Source organism: Triturus cristatus, chromosome 7, assembly GCF_964204655.1.
Source record: "Triturus cristatus chromosome 7, aTriCri1.1, whole genome shotgun sequence".
NCBI lineage: Eukaryota > Metazoa > Chordata > Amphibia > Caudata > Salamandridae > Triturus > Triturus cristatus.
In genome coordinates this window covers 739,610,864-739,633,991 of record NC_140590.1, presented here as the reverse complement: position 1 = coordinate 739,633,991, position 23,128 = coordinate 739,610,864, and the positions used below count along the sequence as shown (strand labels likewise).

Sequence of the window (23,128 nt, the reverse complement as noted above, 5' to 3'; positions counted from 1 at the left end):
GGTTTCACACATGTTATAGTTAGCTGGACATTTCACTCGTAAAAAACCAATGAAATTTCCCCGTTATAGTTAGTTCAGCTAACTATAACTCGCGCGCCCGCAATGCACTACTGATGACGTCACATATTACATCACTCATGACATGGTCACTGACATCACTCATGACATCACTGATGACATCTCAAATGACATCACTGATGACATCACTGATGACATCATCCTTGTGAAATAGTAGCAGACCTCTTCTTCCCCTAATATAACCTTTAATACACACATTTAAAAAAATGAAACTAAAATGTTCGAAATAATGAACATATCAATATCAGTTACAACAACCTATTCAGTAATTCTAAGAACCACATACACATCCACTCATTCACCAACAGTCCTATACAGTCACTCATACATGTAGTCACTCATCATATGTATTCATACACCTGTAGATCCTGTTACACAACGCCACTCATCCATAGAGTTACTCACACACAAAGTCACTCATGCAAATAAAGAATCAAACATCCATTTACTTGCATATACAGTTATACACACACCACCACACCTACTTCTACAGAAACTTACACATACTTAGTCTTTTAAACAATCACTTATAGAAACACATACTTATTCATACAGGAACTCTTTCAATCTCTTACTCTCACATATACTCAGTTATATACACCAAAAGACACATATAACAGTTAAAAACATATGTAGTTACTCATGGAGACACTATTGAGACAGTCTTTCACTCACTAACACACCTTTACACATACTCATCCACCCATATAGTCATGCACACATGCTGTCTTCAACACATACAGTGAGTCACTCATTCATGCACCTATGCACTACGTAATACCCCCCACCGAACCATGCAGACACTCAGACTGATACTCAAAAAACCAACTAATAACCTATATTGACTCCCATGTAGCTACTCACCAACCCATGCAGCCACTTATACACAAAGTGAGAGACTGATACAGATATTTACATATTTAAACATTACTCACTAAGCCATGTATTCACTATGATACATTTTAACAATCAGTTACACAATACATTTTTCAAAAAAAATCATCCATTTAGACACTTATATACCCATTTAATCTTCCATCGAGCTTGAGATATACTTATATAAAACCTATTTAATTTTCAGAAAAACACACATTCACTGGATGATGTCATCAGTGATGTCATGAGTGATGTCAGTGACCATGTCATGAGTGATGTAATATGGGATGTAATATGTGACGTCATCAGTAGTGCATTGCGGGCGCGCGAGTTATAGTTAGCTGAACTAACTATAACGGGGAAATTTCATTGGTTTTTTACGAGTGAAATGTCCAGCTAACTATAACATGTGTGAAACCTTTGGTTTTTTCATTGAATTTCTAAGGTTTTTTAAATGCTAATTCCTAACTATAACGTGTGTGAAACCTATGGTTTTTTCAGTGAATATATATATATATATATATATACACACATATACACACACACACACACACACGCGTGCTTTTGTTGCGGCGGTGCCGTCTGCATATATTAAAGCTCAAAACTTCCTCGTATTCAGGAAATATAAGCACTCACGGGTAGCGTTGTAACAGGTCTTTTATTTTCAGAACATACGTGTTTCGGAGGCCTGCAGAACACCGAAGAAGGCAGACCGCCGAAACACGTTTGTTCTGAAAATAAAAGACCTGTTACAACGCTACCCGTGAATGCTTATTATTTCCTGAATACGAGGAAGTTTTGAGCTTTAATATATATTTACTGAAAAAACCATCGGTTTCAGGGGCGTTATAGTTAGCTGGATTTTTCACTCGTACAAAACCATTGAAATTCCCCAGTTATAGTTAGTTCAGCTAACTATAACTTGCGCACCCGCAATGCACTGCTGATGATGTCACATATTACATCACTCATGACATGGTCAGTGACATCACTCATGACATCACTGATAACATCATCCAGTGACCGTGTTTTTCTGAAAATTAAATATGTTTTATATATGTATATCTCAAGGTCGATGGAAGAATAAATGGGTATATAAGTGTCTAAATGGATGATTTATTTTTAAAAAATTGATTGTATAACTGACTAAGTGCATCTTAGTGAACACATGGCTTAGTGAGTAATGTTTAAATATGTAAATATCTGTATCAGTCGCTCACTTTGTGTATAAGTGGCTGCATGGGTTGGCGAATAGCTACATGAGTGTCTATATAGGTTATTAGTTGGTTTTTTAAGTATCAGTAGGAGTGTCTGTATGGTTCGGTGGGGGTATTACGTAGTGCATAGATGCATGAATGAGTGACTCACTGTTTGTATGTGTTGAAGACAGCATGTGTGCAGGACTGTATGGGTGGATGAGTGTGTGTATGGGTGTGTTAGTGAGTGAATGACTGTCTCAATAGTGTCTTTATGAGTAACTACATATGTTTTAAACTAGTATATGTGACTATTGGTGTATATAAGTGAGTATATGTGAGAGTGAGAGATTGGAAGAGTTCCTGTATGAATAAGTATGTGTTTCTATAAGTGATTGTTTAAAAGACTAAGTATGTGTAAGTTTCTGTAGAAGTAAGTGTGGTGGTGTGTGTATAACTGTATATGCAAGTAAATGGATGTTTGATTCTTTATTAGCATGAGTGACTATGTGTGTGAGTAACTCTATGGAGGAGTGGCGTTGTGTAACAGGATGTATAGGTGTAGGAGTACATATGATGAGTGAGTACATGTATGAGTGACAGTATAGGACTGTTGGTGAATGAGTGGATGTGTGTGTGGATCTTGGAATTACTGAATAGGTGTGTTGTAACTGGTATTGGTATGTCCATTGTTTTGAAAATTTTAGTTTCTATTTTTGAGTGTGTGCATCAAAGGTTATATTAGGGTGAGAGGAGGTCTGCCAGTCTATCACAAGGATGATGTCATGAGTGATGTCATCAGCAGTGCATTGCGGGCGCGCAAGTTATAAATAGCTGAACTAACTATAACGGGGGAATTTCAATGGTTTTGTATGAGTGAAAAGTCCAGCTAACTAGAACGCAGCTGAAACCTATGGTTTTTTCAGTAAATTTCTAAGGTTTTTTAAATGCTAATTCCTAACTATAACGTGCCTGAAACCTATGTTTTTTTTCAGTGAATTTCAAAGGTTTTTTAAATGCTAATTTCTAACTATGCCTACAGAGATAGGACATGTGAAGACAGAAGAAAAAACGCACAGAAAGAAAAAAAAGACATGCAGAAAGTAGCAACAGAAGTCCTCAAAGACGAAGAAAAGTGCGGGAAGAAGGATAACGTGCAGAAAGAACAAACAGAAGAGCAGATAGAAGCCTTGTTGCAAAACCATCCTGTACCCTCAACTTTTTCAGACGGATATTGGTGGCAAGTGAGTCTGACTAACCAGTCCTAGAGCCAGTGCTATGTTAAAAGACACTTAGAATACAGTGAAATCACCTACATACAATAGGGAACACTATGCGTTGGGGTCCTCCTGTGATTAGCATGACCTCCTCTGTAAGCCCCTAGTATATAATAGGGCAGGGGGATTAAAACTACGTCTTAAAACGCGCCACAGGGCCCGTCCCCTCCCTTCCCCACTGTGTAAACACGCCCTGTGGCCGTTTTAAGTTGGGAGATTAAGTCCCCTTGAATCCCGAGGGTCCCTGGGGTCCAACTAGCCCACTAGGTACCTCCAGTAAGCGCCACAGAGCTGCGTTGCAGAGAGGTGTAAAAAGTGGCACGGCCTGGACCACCTCTCTGCAATGCAGCAGCGCTTACTGGAAGCACCTGGTGAGCTAGTTGGCCCCCAGGGTCCCTCAGGATTGAAAGGGAATTATTTCCCAAACTTAAAACATGCCACAGGGCGCGTTTGCACACGTCACTCAGGCCCCGTCCCCTCCCTTCACCACTGTGTAAACGCGCCCTGTGGCTGTTCTAAATTGAGAGATTAAGTCCCCTTGAATCCTAAGGGTCCCTAGGGTCAAATTAGCCCACTAGGTACCTGCGTTGCAGAGAGGTGTAAAAAGGGGGGAGGCCTCAGAACACCTGTCTGCAACGCAGCTCCCTGGCGCATACTGGAGATACCTGTTGGGCTAGTTGGCCCTCAGGGACCCTCAGTATTGAAGGGGAATTCATTCCCCAACGTACAACTCGCCAGGGGGCGCGTTTGCAGAGTGCTGCAAGGAGGGGGGGGCGTGGCCTCTGGCGCAATGCCGGTCTTTTATTTATTTAATTTTTTTAAGAAGGGGGGCTGTGTGGCCCCCCTTCTTTTTCTAATTTATTGGCCCAGGGGACCCCATCCCCCAGGGCCAGCCTTTGTTTTTTATTAGTTTTTTAAAATATATTTATAGAAACCCCTAGGACGTGCTGGACAAACCGTACGTACCTAGCAGCATGACGATTTGCATGATACTCATTAAAAGGTGACTATGCATACAATGAATCCACGTGGAATGTATTTACACCACTAGTGAAGCTCTGACGTGTCTGACGCCCTACCGTGCCTACGGCGCCCCCGCTGATGGCTACTCTCCAAGTAGACACTTTTGTCGTTTATTTATCCAAACATGGGTAGCTATTGACGGGCACATTTAATACGCACACCAAGCCATTCAAAGGGGATTCGACAAGAATTCGACCAAAACTATGCAAGAAACCCCCCATCACGGTTAATAAAACACACATCCACCGGCGGATGTGTAATACTTTTTATTTTACTCTCTGGAAAGGAGACGAACCTCACTTGAGAGTCACAGCGTGCTCCTGGCTGAGCCCAATGCTGTGTTACACTCACCAGTGCCCGCCGAGTGTCACACACCTCTGTGTTGTATTCCACCAGCTAGTGCGTATGCTATGACACTCTCTAGCCCATGTGCACTGTAACACCACCCAGTGAATATGTCATGCCACACTTGCCTTCGCACGGGTTACATTGCCCCATCTAACGTGCCTTCCTCGATGTCTATGTTATAACGCACAGAGCTATGCCATACATATTACAATCTGGGATCCACATCTTTGTCACAGTGCATATGCAGCGTTACACTCCCCAGCACATATTTTATATTACAACTTTAGAGACTAGTTATGTTACACAACACTGCCCTGTGCATATTACACTCCAAGGTGCATATCGCATAGCACGTGCTAATGCCTGTGCTATCTTGCGCTCTCCAATTAATCTGTCATTGCGCACAATGTATTGCATATTATATTTCATTCCCCGGTTCATCTTACATCACACTTTTTGGTACATAGTTTATACCATACACTATATCTAGTTTTCATTTTCAATCATGCTCTCAGGACTATATTCTATATAACACTGCGTTCACCTACCCTTTTCACGGGCATTACATTTTGCCATGGGGGGGGTGGAGGGTCAGGGGGTGTTTCTGCCAAGTGAGCCCGGAGTCACAGTCACAAACGTTCTCTTCTTCCTGAATAAATGTGAGATTATGCTGCATACTTGTTCATATTTTAAGTAGTTCGCACAGACACACAATTTATAAACAATAAAGTTCCTAATACCCACGTTCTGTGAACAGTTAGCTTACTGACCCATCCACCTCCTCCCAATCCTCTGTTGTCTGAATCCATGGACTAGCCTCCTCCCTCCTGCCATGGATGGTCTGATGTGCTGCCACTGCCCTCCATTTAGCATGATGTACCAGTCCACTCCTCCTGCCCTCCATTGCCCAATTTTATGCCCCATCATTGACCTCCTGCTTAGCCTCTGTGCTTAGCTTGCTGCCCCTATTCTCATTCCCCCTGCCCTCCGAGGTCTTTGTGCATGCCCCTGCTCCATCCTTTTTGCCCACCATGTTCCATGGACCTGCCACTCCTATCTACTCTGAGTGTTCTGTTGAGCTGCCTCTCCCTTCCCACCCGCCTAGCATTGTCAGATGACTGTAACCTGTCCCTGCCACCTCCACCCTACCTGTCCACATTCCATGCCCCTATCCCCTTCCTCCTGTCCTCCATGGTCCATTTTACTGCCAAACCATTTTGCCCTCCCTGGTCTGTTGCGCTGCAACTGCTCCTCTTGCCTGCCCCGCGTGGTCTGTTGGGAGGCCCCTTCCCCTGAACTCTCTTGATTGTGCCAAGGTCCTGACCCCCCCCTTCTATCATCCATGGTCCTTTGTGCATGCCCCTGCACCCTCCTTCTTGCCCATCATAGCCATTGTGCTGCCACTAACCCTCCCGCTTGCCATGCATGGTCTTCTGTGCTGCCACGGCCCCTCCCACCTTCCCTGTGTGGTCAGCTAGCTGCCCCTGACCCCCCCCCACCTTCCCTCCATGGTCTGTGTGTATGCCATCATAGTCTCACTGTTGCTCTCCATGGTGTGTCTTGCTTCTAGTGCCCATCCTGCCTGACCTCCATGGTCATCTTGCTGCTCCTGCCCTGCCCCCTTGCCCCCAGCCCTCTGTTTCCATGGGCAGACCCCTATTCCCTCCCTCCTGGCTGGTCTGTTCCATTGTAATGCCCCTGATCCGTCCCTCCTGCTCTTTATGGTCTGTTATGCTGCAGCTTTCTCTCCTGTCTAACCATTATGGTCAGCTAGCTACCATTGCCTCTTTCCCCTCTGATCTCTGTTGTCCATGGTGTTGTCCCCTTCCTATTGCTTTCTATGGATTGTTGTGCTGCACTCCCGTCCCGCATGCCCTGTGTGGTGTATTGTGCTGCTGCAAACCCTGATGCCTGCCCTGTAGTGTCAGTTTGGTGCACCTCTCCATGTCCCTCCTGTCCTCTGTTATCCGAGTCCATGTCCCTACCCCAATTCTTCCTGCCTTCCATGATCCAATGTACTATCCTTGCGAACATTTTGAACTTGGTAAGAGGGAGATTTTGGAAAAGAAAACTGGGGTATTGATTTTCCCCTTTGAGTTACATTGAAAAAGAGGAGATTGTAGACAGGAGACAGATCAAATAAAGCCCATTTGAGCTTAAAAACATTGGACGTTTCCTGGCTGAATCGGGTCTGTTGGCATGTATGGTTATACTATCACTGCCTCTTCCTTCTGCCCACAATGGCCTATAATATTGCCACAGCTTCTCTTGCCAGTCCTCTATTGTTGGTTTGTTGCCCCTGACCCCCTTTCCACTGCCCTCCATAGTCTGTTGTGCTGCCACTGCCCTTCCTGCCTGCCCAGTGTGGTCAAATTGTTGCCTCTGCTACCTGCCTTCAATTTTCAGAGTCTGTGCCCCTGGCCTCTGCCTCTCAACAGTATCCTAATGAACAAATAGATTGCTAACATTCTATATTTATTACAAAAGTGTGGAACGTCTGACGTCATCTTGATGTAATCAAAACTGTAATACCTAGAGCATTTCCTTTAGAAATTACATACATGAGAAGGTCTTATTTGCATCAAAATTATGGTTAGTGCTCTAAAAAAGTAAAATGAGGACATATTTTCTGAGTTTTCAAATAGCGACAAAGCACTATTAAATTATGTTAGCTTTATGTTTTTTTATCCAGTTGACACTTGATTAAATGTTGCACTTAGGGGAGAGGATGTGGTGTGTGGTGTTACTTCCAGAGCTGCAGACTTTGCAACTGGGGAACCAGGTTGGAGTTTCTGCTTCAGCTCGACATTCTGTGATTCTGGTCAAATCACTTAATCTCCCCATGTCTACAACCAAAATGAATTTGTTCTTGTGTGATGTAACCAATGCTCGTGTAAAGTACTCCAATACCTGACAAGTCTGCACTATATGAAACTGCAAAAACACAAAAAAATAAAAAGTGTTTTGCACACTTCTATTGGGCTTCATGTGGGCCACATCTGGGTGATATTTGTGCTGCATTTGGGCTCTTTTGTCTCTGGTGGCCATCTTGGGAGATTTATTTGTTATGAAGTTTCCTAATTTCCTCATTTACTGAAGTCTCCACAGTAGGAAATGCTTTCAGTTTTTTACTTTGGTTCCATCAAGAAGGCATTCAGATGTGTCACACATTTGCCATAAATTCTGAATGTTAGCACAGAAGTCTGCTGCTGGTATTGAAAGTGCAAGTTTTAGTCTGCATGTCAGAATTTCTTAATGAAATAGAAGAGGAATTGAGAAGTTACTCAAAATGTGCCCCAATTTTTCTTTCTTCAGCACTAATCATATTTTCTATGGCAAAATGAACCCCCTCATTGTGTTCCTTATTAAATTAAATGGTTTAAGAGTTACCACTTTATTCCAATCAAGATGGCTTCAGGTGTGTAATAAGTTTGTCATAAGTAGGACTGTTAGCGCTCTAGTTGTTGTTTAGAACACTCTGGGAAGCTGCAGTAAAACACAAAGGAATCAACTGACAGTCTCTGCCCTTGTTGGATGTATATGTTTTACTGAGAATGTCAGACTTCATTCTCACATGACTGAGAAAGATAATGTGAATTTACAGAAAATATGCTCCCAGTTTAGCTTATAGATCACCTTCCAAACCTCTGTGGGAAATGCATGAGAAAATAGTTCTCTTAAACAGGATTCATGATATCCCAGCAGAAGGCTTTTTCACATGGTAAAATCACCTTAGAACACACCACAATTCCTAAAATGAGTATGGTACCATCAACAAATGATTTATAATGTAACTAAAGTCTTAAAACCTTCTATTAACTGCAATGCTTTTTAATGAGGTGCTATAATGTATATTGGTCCTAAGATGGCTGACAACACTTCTTGGATGAAGTGCTGACAGCCAATCAGATCTCACGATGAGATGTGTGGTTAGTCTCCGCCCAGATATATATGTGATTTTACTTTGATTTTCTCAGGAACTACTGAACGGATTTACACCATTTAACCAAAAGGCACGACTCTGAACCAAGGGCTACCTTTTTGCCAAATTTGGTGCAATTCCGTTCAGCAGTTCGGGTTGTAGCTGCGATTAAAGGTTCCTATGGAACATTGCATGGGGAAATCACCCCGAGACTTTCAGGATAGGAGCGGACTGGAGCGACCCACCAGTTTTGAAAAGTTTGCGAAGATTTGTCGACCGGCGCCAAAGTTATTCCAAATAGAATGTTGCGGATTTCCTATAGATAATAGGTCCTAACTATAACTACCTACTGGCGACCGCCAGTAGGAGATAGATAGATAGATAGATAGATAGATAGATAGATAGATAGATAGATCTGTTGTAACTTAATGCATCCTCTCCAGCGTTCCAAGTCCCTGCTGCTCAGCCAGTGTGTGAGGTCAAGTAGAATGCGGAGTGTTGGAGTAGACTGAGTGTCAGTTGAAGATATGGGCTGAGCAGCAAGGATGCTGCTCCTGGTGGGCTAAGCTATCTACTTACTTATAACTAAGATCTAATAAACCTTCTTCCTATAACCTACACTACGGCTACTGGACTTCCATTACAACACCTTCTTTAGTTGCTAAACACAAACTACAAGATACTATGGAAAGTACTGGCGACCAGGCTTTTGATGGGTTTCCGAGAATTGGTGCGCTTGGGCCAGTACACAGGCTGTTTTGTATTCTGAGGGCTATGCCTGCAGACATACCTAGCCTATGGTGGCCTCCATGGATAGAGAAAAAGAGTGTTTGATAATAAGATTGTCTGCAGGTTTATTTAGAGGAAGTTGGAATACATGTAATTTTTTTGACACAGTTTTTATCATGGATGAAACTGTGATAAGCAAAACAAACAAGTCTAAAGGTCTATAAAGGACACCTAAACCTATTGTGACCTAAGTGTCTGTACATACACTATGAGACTAAATCTACACAGGAAGTCCTACCTAAAAGGACGGAATCCCATCAATCACCGAAGTGAACAAAATAACTGCACCTGTGGTCAACAGGTTTCAGCTATCATGACCCTGTTGGTGTCTAGCTTTCTTCGCATAGGTCTCAATGATGATATTCCCTGGACCTTGCTGTAGTAACCTAGTCAGGTCAGCCCTTTGTTTGAAACCTTTAGTAGATAAGGCTGTTGTAGCACCTAGCCATTTTACTGATGCACCGTTATTTAGTGCACTCTTTGTCGAAGTGACACCAGTGTATATACCAGGGATTTTAGGATTTATGTTGTTTGCATGATCCTATTAGCTTAGCAGACAGCCTGCTTCTTGGGCATCCGGTGATCAAGTATGCTGTATCTGTTTGTGGTCCATTTGATTTCACTGGACAATTATATATACTTTCGGGTACATCATATCCTATTGGTGAATTACATATGTATCTGGGTTTCGTGCTAGTGTTAATTTTTCTGGTGCCGTTTTATACATGTTCGCCTGCACTACGCCACTGTAGACCATCTATTAGTGGACCCAGTGCTATGCGTTAATGATAAAGCAACAATTACCTTCTTACAATATACTGCGGTTGGTGGGCGCCACACACGTTACAGTTTTTATCGCCTTACTGACACCTTTTGCCATTGGCTCCATTGTGTGCTCTATTGCTTCATGTTATCAATAGTGTCATCAACAGTATTACTATGGAGTTTTTCCTGTACAAGCTTACTCCTCCAATTGCTAAGGAGAGCGTCTGTAGGACTTGATGGGTGTTATGTTCACCATGTTTTTCGATACGGCACAGTCCATTGACGCTGATTTCTCGGGAGTGCAAGGCACTACATTTCCCATCGCTCTAAGCGCCTGACAGCGTCATGTCCGGTGCGCGATAGTTAGACAATTACCTTGATGGTATTTATTGTCAGTTGTGAGCCTCGCGCGGTGCCTCCGGTTGCAGCCTTGTACAGCCCGGGGTACCGACGGAGAGGTAAGTTCCTCAGTATTAGAGGCGCATATACTTAACAAGAGTGCACGGTTTCGATCAATGTAGTCATTCGGTGGTTCGATTGCACCAATATCCCGATGAGTCTGCGGGGACCTACTGAGGTATATTTAAAGCTCCTCATAGAATTGTGAATTTAAAGAGCACGTGGGTGCCGTCCATTGCGCCTTTTGGCTTTCACATAAAGACACTTTTTTCTGACAAGGACACGTTTTGATTTAGACTCTTTACACATATGGTCATTGGACCGATTAAGACGGATTGCGATCCTTCAGAGGCTTCGTCATTCTTTGCTTTTCCAAAGTCCAAATGGTGATCTTTGAATACAATAGCTCCCAACGGCGCTACAAGTATGGCCTCAACAATTAGGATGCTTTTGGTGCAGGGGTGCTACGAGACAGTTCTTGACAGAATTATACTAATGTCTCCTTCTGTAAATTTTCAGGCCACATTTAAGATCTGTTTATTGTGGCTTTTCTCAGAAGCTAGATTGCTTCATTGATCTTGCTTATGTTCAAGTAGCAGTTTGCCATGTTGCTTGATGTACTGTTTTTGTATATAGATTCTCTTCACTAGTTTAGGGTTGTCGACATGATTGGAGCACACAATGAGATTTGTAGTTACTCTCAGTGTGTATCAAGTGAGAATACTTTCATGTAGTCTTCTCAATTGACCGGTGCCTCCCGTTCTGAGCTGTTGCCAGGTGAGGTGTTGTCCCTTACTCACAAGAGCTGGGTAAGTCCTGATTGCACATCAGTGGAGTTGGTTTGATGCAATGCTTCATGTATGTATCTTATTTACATCCGATAAACTGATGCCTTGTCACTTTTTCTACACAGGTTGACTTATACACATTTACCATCTATCTGAGATCTAGTGTGGTATAGGTTGTCCTGAAGAAAGCTAGACACCAACAGGGTCATGATAGCTGAAACATGTTGACCACAGGTGCAGTTATTTTGTTAAAACTGCCTTTTTGCACTGTTTTTAATCCTGTCATCACGAGACAATTATTAAATAGTCTAGTCTCCCCTGATAGTCAGTTTTAATTCACATTAGCACATTTACTGCTTTAGTTTGCACTGCGCTCATCACTCACATTTTATAACAGCTCCTCATTTTGGGTTTTAGGAACCTGAAGGTTAGTGACACATACCAAGAAACATCCCTACGCTTCTCCCTCTCAGTGAGGGGGTTGTAGCCCTCAGCTGTAGTAGGATTAACAGCCGAGAGGAGGACCCAGATGACGAAGCATGTCACTTCAGTGAGAGATGGGATTCCGTCCTTTTAGGTAGGACTTCCTGTGTAGATTTAGTCTCATAGTGTATGTACAGACACTTAGGTCACCATAGGTTTAAGTGTCCTTTAAAGACCTTTAGACTGGTTTGTTTTGCATATGTAGATTGGGGATTTAGTCTAAGTTGGTCTTTAAACTTCTCCTTTTGGCCCTCCCTTCTCTTGTTTATATCATTGAAACTGTCATACACCATCCCAGAAGTTAGGGTAAGACTAAGGTGGGTGATCTTCAGCAGTTGGCAGATCCAACAGGGCACATGACAAGGCTGCCCTATGTTGCCCCCAATTTCTGCCATGGAGCCGCTGGTATGGTGGATGATCGCCAGAGCATTGAGGAATAGCACTCTCCTATACGACTGTTCGGATCTCCCTTAATGAGGCTGATGTATGTTATACATGTCTGATTAAGAATAACAACTCCGACTCATGCAGATATTCAACATACTTAGGTAGCTGTCGAGACTCCACAAGAACATAGCCAAATCCTGTTTATTCCTTCTGAGAACTGCCACAGCAGAGGCCCCACAATACACACTTCTACAGCATGTAATAGGCCGCACGCGCTTTTAAGGATCTGAGTGTTTGCATCTGTAGAGAAGCAAATGCAATAATGGACAATTATTAGAGGGGCGATTTCTGCTCTCCATGGGCCATCACAATTCTGGAAATTTCTCCCAGTATCCATTATAGGGATAACTGCACTAACCAAGATGGTCCCCCTTCACAGACGGCTTTATCATTTTGCGAACATTCTACTGGCCGTGCCAGCCAGGTTCTTTTGTGACACAGACACCGTATGACAAGTCTTATTAAAAAAGTGTGGACCGAACCAGACTGAAATCCCCAATAACAGAAGTGGGGGTTAGGAGTCTCTTATTTGAGGGTTACTATATAGCAGCACAATCACATTGGGTGCTAAGGTGGCTGCCAGTACTTGCTTCACCAGAAACTAACCAACATAGCGAAGGCCCTGGTACCTAGATCTATTGCAACCGCAACATAAAGCAATAGTCCTTGCAGGAAGCCACAGCTCCCTAAATTAGAGGCAGGAGTGAGGAAATACTGGGCCAGTTATGTCAAAAATATAGGACCTAGTGTGGGCTACTCCCCTGAACTACTGCTCTGGTCAGAACCCATTTTGTGGCGAATGCAGGAGACCCTCTTCATAGTTGTTAAAACGCAGTGGGAGGCCTCCTTGTTGGTCAGCTATACAACACATATACTAATAACATATGAGTACTTTCGTTTGACCCACAATATACCTGAGGGCACTTCATAAACCACAACCAACTAATGAAAAATTCATAGGCTTTTAAGACACCAATGGGAGGAACCACCCATAGACAAAACATTTCAGTCCTTTCTGACACCGCACCTAGTAGGTACCTGCTTAAGATGTGGGATGGAAGAAGCCAGTTTCTTTCACATTGCGTGAGATTACACAGCATTTGGGTATTATGAAAAAATATCAGACCATGCTTACCAACATGACAGGCATGACAGGGATAAATAGGCCCAAAGAAAGCCTGCAGGACTAATGACTCGCCCCCAAAAACTTAAATGTAAGTTAATTGACCTTGCATTGATACTAGCCAAGAAACAAATAGGTTTATCAGGGAAGAGAGCACAACCTTCTTCTATCCTTGGCTGCCTGACTGTGATAAAGCGTTGTCAGAAGCAGAGACAGTGATCATTAGGAAGACTATCAAAAATACGTAGAGCATAGGAAACAACATACTAGAATGCCCTCCTAATACAACATCCCAAAAGCAGTAACATGGCTGCCCTGACATTCCACACTCCAGCCCCTCAATTACATTTTCAGGGACTGAGCTGAAATATCCCACAGTGATCTTATACGGGGAGAACACGATCAGGAAGTAGAGGATAGATGGCCAGCGAATACCTCGAGCAAGGACATAGACACCTAAAGAATGCAGAGGCTCGTTTTGTATGGCTATAATGGTTTAGATAAATTCTGAAACTTTATCCAGCTGCAAACTTCTGTAACCATATACCTACCATTGATAAAGGAAATACTATGTATTAAGCTAAAGAATTAAATGCCAATGTAAGTTTATCTAGGATTGCAAAAAGATAGTATTAATATAACAGATTCTAAAAGAACAGAATGCGATGAGAACATTCATGCTGGAGCGTGTGCAGTACATCGTGACAGTGAATATTTGTGTGGCTTTAACAGAGCGGAGGTTCATTAAAAGTTTCCATATATAGAGATGTACAGCATAAGAGCTCTTAAGACGTTAGATGGTTTTAATTTATATGATTTGGGGTTCTAGGAGAAAGGATATGTGGTTTATAAGATAACTAATGTTCTGTTTAAAATAAAATTATATGAGAACAATATGGTTTTAAAGTCTGTTCGTCAGAGGACTGCCATTATGGCGTCTTGCCGCCAAATCACCGCCTCAGGCTTACTTGCCATTTATCGCAGCTTTATTCAGCATAGTATTCCAGTGCAAGAAAACACCCACACCACTGACATTCCCTGGGATCTCCCAACTTTCGGTTTTGAATGTTGAGGGTATAGGGTTCTAGTACAGCACACCAACAACGGAAGGCGTGGATTACACTAAGAAGGAAACGCATGAAGAGAAGAGATATAAGAAAACTACAACAACTATTATGAACACCTTTTTTGCTCTGTCAATGACGAACTATCTGAGACAATTTAAAAACAATTTGTTGGACCTGCCATCTGTGTGGCCCTACATGATCAAACCGTGTTATTAGGCGAATTATGTACAAATGCACAAGAATTGCAGGCTGTACCGGGTATTAAACAGTGCTCTTAACATTTTTATGGACTGGCCTGGGTTTATGAATGTGTTGCTTCTGAATGGTCATTAAGGAACTACATGCTTTAGTGAAGACCACACCCATTATGAAAGTGCAAAAAATGTTTTAGGAAGAGTGGCACGAGTCCTCCGGGACACGAGCTAACCTACAGCAGTAAACAAGTTAAGTGCACAAGTCTTCTGAAAGGTGAGTGGAGGGTTCTGTGAAACAGTATCTCATGTCAGATCCTTTAGCTGTGAAGGGCCATCTCACCACAGTGGAGAAGACTGTACCCATATGCTTTATGAGGTGTTAGAACCAACACAACTTACTTTAACATAGCATACATTTCTATATCCCCGATGATGGGAAACTGTCAGCAGAAAGTCTTTCAGTTTCATAAAATCAACAAAAAAAAAAAAAGAAAGCACATATGAAGTAGAGTTACCCACCTTTAGCAACACTGCCATCCCCATCTGTTAGGATAACCCAAGGAACAGCCTTAGACCCGTTCAGCTGATACACCACTCCAGTACGATCATCCACAGAGTATAGCTTGCCGTTGAAGACCGCTAGTTCAGAAAGTTCCATCCCACGGCCCTTCTCAGCTAAATGTGACTCCACAACGCTCGGCTCAGGATCCCAGTCCACCGTAACATGGTCACCACTCTCAGAAAGAGTGAGATAACCCTTCTTCAGGTAGCTGAACCAGGTGTTGCTGGCCTTCTTGCTTCGGGAATCCTTGTCCAGGTCTGCAATCAGCCCTATGCGGTAACTAACCCCATCGGGGGTCTTGCGCACAGGAGTGATGGGGTAGGTGTCATTGTACTGATCGCTCAAATGTCTGCCCAGCGCCCGGTTGTGGGCATTGAGGGCAACTGGTCGGGCAGCGGTAGCCCGATGGTGGCACAACAACAGTAGGCCAAGGGCAATAGTTGTCAAGGAGAAAACAATGGCCTTCCATCGTGGACGGAAGCGAGGGTCTGCGCCTTTAGTCATGGATGACAACACAGGAAGACCACCCACACTGATCCGAAGAGGAGTCATAGGGTCATTACTTGCCAGTTCTCCATATGAATGCATAGGGCATCAGAGAAAACAGTCGGGAAAGACCTGTAAAACACAAAAAAGGTTACTGAATGCATAGCAACAGATGATCAGCCAGTAAACATGGATAGAGAGACAGGCCAAATATGCCACATGACCACATTACAATCACCCTTAGTGTTTCAAATGACTTCCATTGCTTCTCTCGACTGCAGCATAGCCTCTGCCTTTTTAAACACTGCATTTGCCATTTGTCATGTCTTCTGTACCGATGAACATATACAGACCTCATAGGATCGCCTGGCTTGATTTTAAAAAAAAAAATCTTATTTTTCCCACTGCAATACTCCCCGCAGAGTGTGACAATAGGCTACCCTCTCCCCGGAGGAACCATGATGCAACATTGAAGCATCTTATATGTATGTGATGTTTACTATATATGTGTATGACTACCAGATTATATGTGTATGTGCCTTGAAAATGCATCCTGAGACCACAGTCTGTATGATTCAATTAGTTCATTAGAACTACACTAGATGTGCTCACCCACGATATAGGTCTTAATACAAACTTTTCCTTCAATTGGAGATTGCTCACAACAATTAAATTGAAATTACTAAAAGAAAAAAATGGTTATATATTTACAGCCGTAGGCTGTTACATCTAACTCTCCTTTTGTATTTCCACAGAATTACAGACAGTGAACGCCTACTAGGTGGTAAATGTATATCGATCTTTCTTTGGCATGCAAATAGTCTGCGACTAGTGTGAATCAGTAGGAGTGGTACCAGTGGAACTAATTTCTCGAGGTCCTGAAAAAAGCTAATAGGGGTACGGCATGAAACATCGACCTTTAGGAAAGCAGGCACATAATTCCCTCTTTTACTATTTTTCTCCCCTTTTTAGGGCTCGCACCTAGCGTTGCAGTGCATAGCCCTGCTCGCGCAGGGCTATGCACTGTCTTGTAAGGGAGTTCTGGAAGCTGACCACACGCTTGTGCGTGTGGTTTTGCTTTTGCGGGCTGCCATTGGCTTTAGCGGTTTTTTAAATAAGGCGCGCAATTGGGCAAAGGAAGGCGCATGTCCCGCCTTTGCTCCGCCTCTTCCCGTCCGTGTCTAGCACGCGCAGCAGTGCGCATTCGCCTCGCTGCTGCGTTCCCTCGCCCCCGCTCTTCTGTGGTGCTCGCGCACCACTGGTTTACTTTCGCGCCGCGCGGCCGTGTCACTTTCACGCCCGCGTGGTCATTGCTTCTTTACAGTACAATCGACCTATGGCTAATTCCATCACCCAACGATCCATTGTAGCTTCGCCCTCCTTTTCACGAGTCTTCCTGTTCGTTGAGATGAAGAGCCCGTGCTCCCCACCCTCTATGTCCTACTTGTGGATGCTCTGCCCAGCAACCTTTGAGTGACCACCTGCACCGGCTCTCATTTGTGCAAGATCACACGGTGCGCTCTCCTCCCTCTTGGGCTCGCGAGGAACAGGATGGTGTGCGGGCTGTGTGTGCTGTAAGAGGGCTGCAGCGGGGATCCGACTGTTAGTGAGTTCTGAGGAGGGCGACCCTGCAGTGCTGCAATGGAGACAGGGGAGGGGCTCTGAGCCCCTCACTCTGTGTGGTGATCACGCTGTCTGTGCTGACCCTGCGAGACACAGGGGCCATCCAAGGTGAGTGTGAGCGCTGTGAAGAAGTGTTACCCCAGAGTCAGTCAAGTACCCAGATATAGGTGTTTAGATCAACCTGCTGGCCTCCTGGAGAAACGCAGATTTTCTTAGCACCAGACGTATCTTGTATAAAGCGCTCACGGTTAATAAACACTCTGTAAGGCAGTGATGTTACTTCAATAGAGACCTCCCTGTGTCTCAACCTTTGTCTCTCTCTTTGGCTCCTCCACCTATCTCGCCGCAACCGTGGGCTCCCCCCCTGCACCTTCTGTATCGTAAGATCACTGAAGGCAGTCAAAATTTCTGATAATCTGCACAAATACATTTCTTCAGAGAAAACATACTGCAATGTCACTGAAAAAAATATCATTTTTGTTTCTTATAGAAAAACATGTCAAACTACACGCACTGGGGGACGGTGGTGAAGCGGTCAGGGCTGCCCAATTTGGAACTGAGAAACAAGGTGCGACTCTCGGCGCCGGTAAATATCCTGTGATTCTGGCCAAATCACTTAATCTCCCCGTGCCTAAAAACACAAGGATGTGACCTTATGTAAAGTAACTGGTGCTCAGGTAAAGGGCTTCATTACCTTCTAGTCGAGTTTGCGCTATATATTAAATTGCAGAAAAACCTGTGTTTATTTTAACATTCCTAAGTATAAAGAAACAAAGTTGATTGACATATACAAAGTCTATGCCCACCAGTTCCTTTCACACATCTCACTTCAGCTCCTCATTGTGAATCTTAACTTTAGAGGTTGAAGTGCAAAAAAGTATGTGAGCTACGATGAGTGCAGTGGGGTGAGATCTGCGAATGTGGGGGCGGGGCCACAAGAAAGAACATTAGAATGGTTAGTGTAAAAAACTCGGAAACAGAAGGCACTGGCTTATACCCTTCCCCAAATATATGGCACTATGTAACCAGGGCCACTGGAATTTTGCTGCAGGAAAGGGCCAAGTAATCTGGCAGGATTGAGTAAATTTTGCGGCAAAATGTGGCACATTTTTTAATACTATTACATCATTATTTCTTCATTTTTAAACTTGATAACACTGTCTGGACATGGATTGCACATCATTAGGACCAGTTGAAAATTCAAATATAGCAATAAGTAATAGAAAGGTGACCAGTTCAACAGGCCTTCGTCAGCGTGTCAACATCGCTGCATTTTTAGTAACTTTTAAACCTGCACATTAAGCAGCAGATGATGGATTATGTGGCAAGTGCGGCAATTCTATAATTATGCGAAAATCTCAGTGGCCGGAGGATCACATAATTCCAGTGACATTGTATATAACAGATGTTTCTGCCGCAGTCAACCATTCTAATGAGATCATTTTAATGAGATTAATGATAGTGGGTGGACCCAGGACCAGAGTTTCAAGGAAGGAGGTCCCAGCTCCGTGCTAACTTTCTGTGTGATTCTGGCCGCTCATATTGTCTTTAGTCATTCAAAGAGGATCGCAGTAAATGGACCTACAGTAAGTGACAGTGAAAACACTGCAGGATTGTTAGAAGGTGGTTCTGACACTATGGGCCGCCCGGATTTTTCGCTTTTTGAGCACCTAATTGTTGAGCTTTTACTGTGAGGGAGCCTCATAGGTTGGGACTCACCCACAGTGAACTCAGGATGTAAGACAATGCATGGGGATTTTACTGGTGTTCCCCTGGCTTGACCAGGCCGCTGCGCAGTAGCTGGAGTAAGGGACACCCGGCTGGTTACATGCAAACATGTGTACATGCGTGTGCACACATGTACGGGCTGCGCAGGGGAGATTCCTAGCATGCACAGTTCAGGAGCAGCTACAAAGTAAATGGTGTGGCAGGACTTATGCAGTATTGGGTGGTGACATGGAATAGGCTTTATACACTGGAAAGAAACATGCCAGCGAAAGTCAGTGTGCCTTACTGTTTTTTCACTTCATTATTCCCCTATGGGGATGTGGGGCCCATGGCTAGATTAACTTCCATTAGGCCTACAGATTTCAGACACGCACTTAAGTCCAATGTAGCTAATGTGAAAATAAGTATTCTGCAGAGTCCAAAGTCATATTGGTACTGCTTTTGGGTCATCCAGAACTGTCATATTTCTCTGAGCCAGACATGACCAGACCCAGGCTGAGGGCTGACCTCAGCTGGATGGATTGATAAACTTTCTTCCACAAGCGAGGGCCTCCTCTCCATGAAGAGATGATGGGTGGGGCTACAGGCTCATCCATCACTAGGTGCCAGGCACCAAGCTGCACCAAGGAGGGAAGGCAGCGTGGGGGGGATGGGGCTTCAGAGACATGTGGCCCGAGACCCTGGACGACGCCATTTTGAACAAACCCAGAGGCTGGAAAAGGAGGGAGCAGGGGCAGAAAAGGGATGTGTCACTGTTTGATAGGACCAACAGGGACTTCCTGCCAGCCCCTACTCAACTTTTTAAAAAGTGCTTGCACAGGAAGAGAAGCCCTCTCTGGGGTGTGGTCTGCTGAGGCTGAAGGTGCTGGAGCCTGGTGCAATGGGCAGTTGGAAGGAGAGATCCCCTGACTGCCCCTAACAGCACCAGAAGAAGAGCCCAGGACCGGTGCGCAGGAGCAGTGGCCTCTGCGCAGGGAGAAGAGATGCCAAGGAGGAGAGCCAGGCGAAAGGCTGGTGCAGGGAGCCAGTGAAGACAGCACCTTGCTGAATTTACCCTCTCAGAGACCCTGAGGGCGGAGGAGAGTGTTCCCAGTGGCTGGGGCTGGTAAAGAGGAGCATGAAGCCCCCCATAATGCCTCGCCAGGCATTTGGAAATCTGCCGTTTTGGTGCTTTGTGGCCCCCAGAGGAGAGGAGTCACCCTCACTTTTGAAAAGGTGCTGGGGGAGCTGCTGGAGAAGCGCAGCCGAAATGCATTTACTAGTGGTTATTTCTTTTTAGGTGGACTGAAAGTCACATGTGTAAAGTGAATTACCTGTGTAAGGTGATGTTAAGCTAAATGGAGTGATGTTGCTGGACCTTCCTGCTAGGAGTCTGGCTGTATTTACGTAATCCCATGCTTTTACCTGTGATTCCTTTTAAAGTGAAGAGGTGCACCGCAGGAGAAGTGTAGTTGTCAGGAGTACTTCTTTTGAAGGGACTGTAAGTGACATGTGTAAGGAGATGTCATAAGCCAAGTGGGGTTATGTTGCCAGACAGTCCTGCTAGGGTGTCTGTCTGTATATGCGTAACCCTGTGATTTCATCTGTGATGCCTTTAGGGGCTGTAATTGCAATGCATTCAAATGATCAACCAATGTGATGAGTACTGTCATTCTAAAGTGTGCGTAAACATGGATTCTTGCTGCTGCGCTTAGGTGAAGACCCCAGACTGCTAGCCCTTAAGATATAGAGGTGCATACTTTATGGTCAGTAGGAGATGCTCAGTCAGGGTCATGTGTCACCAAGGCAGGTTTACCCCTTTTTAATGCTTGTTGAGGTAATGGGGTGTGTCGCCACTGGGATGGTGCCAGTGTGCAGGGCCCTCGCTCCAGGTTATGTTCAACTAACTGCATAGGGGGCAAGTTGATGTGCATACTTGGGAGTGGTGGTACAAGACCCCACCCCCCCTGCGGGAGGGGTGGAGAGGTTATGCAATGTCACAAAGTAATTCCAATAGCTTATGTGTATTTGTAAATTAGTGCATAGTATTGAGAAGTGTGTGTGTTTAATAAATGTACTCTTACTTTTATAAAGCAAAGTACAGACTGGACAATCAATTATTGAGGGTTATTTTTGGCGCACCTGCAATGGCGATTACTAGCCCACACCACCTCCCTTGAGTAAGCCTCAGACTGCTCTGCAACGCTACCCTCTGAGAGTCAGGCGCTACAATTGGGTGTTTGGTTCCCAGTGAGGGACAAATGTAGTCATGTTATTTGTGCAGGCCTCGCAGATGCTGCCTCGTTTTCCAACAAGGATATTACAGCAGATTTAACAACACTGACCACCGGGTTCTGAGTGACAGCAGCAGGACTTCAAGCTGCTGACATGGAATATAGCCTAGGTGAGGATGGTGCCAGATCTTACTCATTCGCTCACTCATCCACCCACACCCTCCTCTCATTGAGTTAAGCACCAGCTCTAGCTCTCAGGCACCAACATTTAAAATATATTTATTTTCATTTTGTTTCCAGTTTATAAAACTGTGTAGAGGGTGCCACATTTAAACACTGACATTCACAGTATTATTCTCACAATAAACAAAAGGTGTACAACAAGGGCAAATAAAGTATTACCAGCATAATCGACTTTTCCTGGACTTTTAACGAGGTTAGTCAAGCATATGTGTTGACAGTTTTCCTATCTTTTCGCCTAATCTCAGCTGAAACTGCAACTCTTACTCCGCATCGTCACTGACCTATGTTCTCTAAAAACCCTTTCCTGTGTTCACTACATTCATGCCCGGTTTATCTCACTGGCAATTACCTATGAAATTGTTGTGAGGAACGTATCCCTATGTCGTGTTCTCTCCGCGAGGGCATTTTTATAGGGGGTAAATATGTGATTCAAGAGGCATCGTGTCTTCGTCTACCAGCTTCAGGAGATATTCATCACATTCTGAAACGGGCCTTCCGCCGCCCTCTGTATTTTGATGCCTCGCTAGTGCCAGGTCCACTCTACCTGTCCACTCTGTCTGGCTCTTTATAAAATACCGGAACCCGAACCGGTTCCACAATGGCGGTTGCAACCATTTCTTTACTCTTGTGCTGCTGCCCAACCGTTTTTTTGTCAAACTTGTATGTTTTAAAAGGCAATACTGGAACCCGAACTGGTATTGCATTTTACTTTACCACTGTGCTGGGAGCTCCAGGAAATGAAGTGGAAGGCAGATGAGATCCGGGGCCTGGCAGCCTACAGGCTCAAGCTCCCTCCCACCCATGCATCCATAATCATCGCCAAAATCGGTCCTAATACAACAATAAGGCTGCTAACTCCCCAGTTCCTTGCCGCATTCGGTGCCAGGGCTTTCGCTGGAGGAGAGCTCTTAACAAAACAAGCATTTGCAATGCAATAAGTCTCGCATTAATAAAAGTTTTAGCTATTGGCATTGCACATTATAATGCAATGCCAAGCGCTCAAGCTTTCAGTAATGCGAGACCTATTACATTGTAAATGCTTGTTAACCATACAGTCGAGAGGTAAGAATAAATAGGATACACTTGGACGTTTCCTACTTGAGATCTTGGGTTGGCAAAATCAACTCCTCTTAGACTCTGTTGTGCTGGAAGAGACTCTGTTGTGCTGTGATTCGCGATACGCGCTGTGCTAGTGCCCCCGTAGCCCCGCCCAACGTCTTGACGCGGAAGAAGAAGCCAGCAGCAGAGAGCGGAAAGCTAGCAGCAGAGACCGTAATTGAAGGACGCCGCCACCGAAGGAAGTTGTGGGGCCTGTGGAGGTCTGTAGCTGAGCCGCAGCGAAAGAGAACCCCCCAGGTATTCCGTACGTCAGTCTGCGCGCCAGCTCAGCGCCCCCCTCCCCTCCCCCCCCCCCCGCTTAGACCTGGGTCCGGTCCAGTGCAGAGAGACCTGCTGACCTGCAGGGAGCAAACTAAAGGCAAACGTCAGGCTACTGCTG

The 23,128-nt window shown here is 44.4% G+C and overlaps 1 protein-coding gene across 2 annotated transcripts in view; it reads right to left on the bottom strand.

The window, feature by feature from the left end:
- Positions 1-23,128, bottom strand: part of CANT1 (calcium activated nucleotidase 1) — a 90,921-nt gene that overhangs the window by 51,942 nt on the left and 15,851 nt on the right. For both annotated transcript variants that reach the window (XM_085617459.1, XM_085617460.1), the window contains exon 2: positions 15,295-15,955. In XM_085617459.1, the coding sequence (XP_085473585.1) occupies positions 15,295-15,925 (631 nt within the window). In that variant the 5' untranslated portion in view covers positions 15,926-15,955. The remainder of the gene's footprint in view (positions 1-15,294; positions 15,956-23,128) is intronic.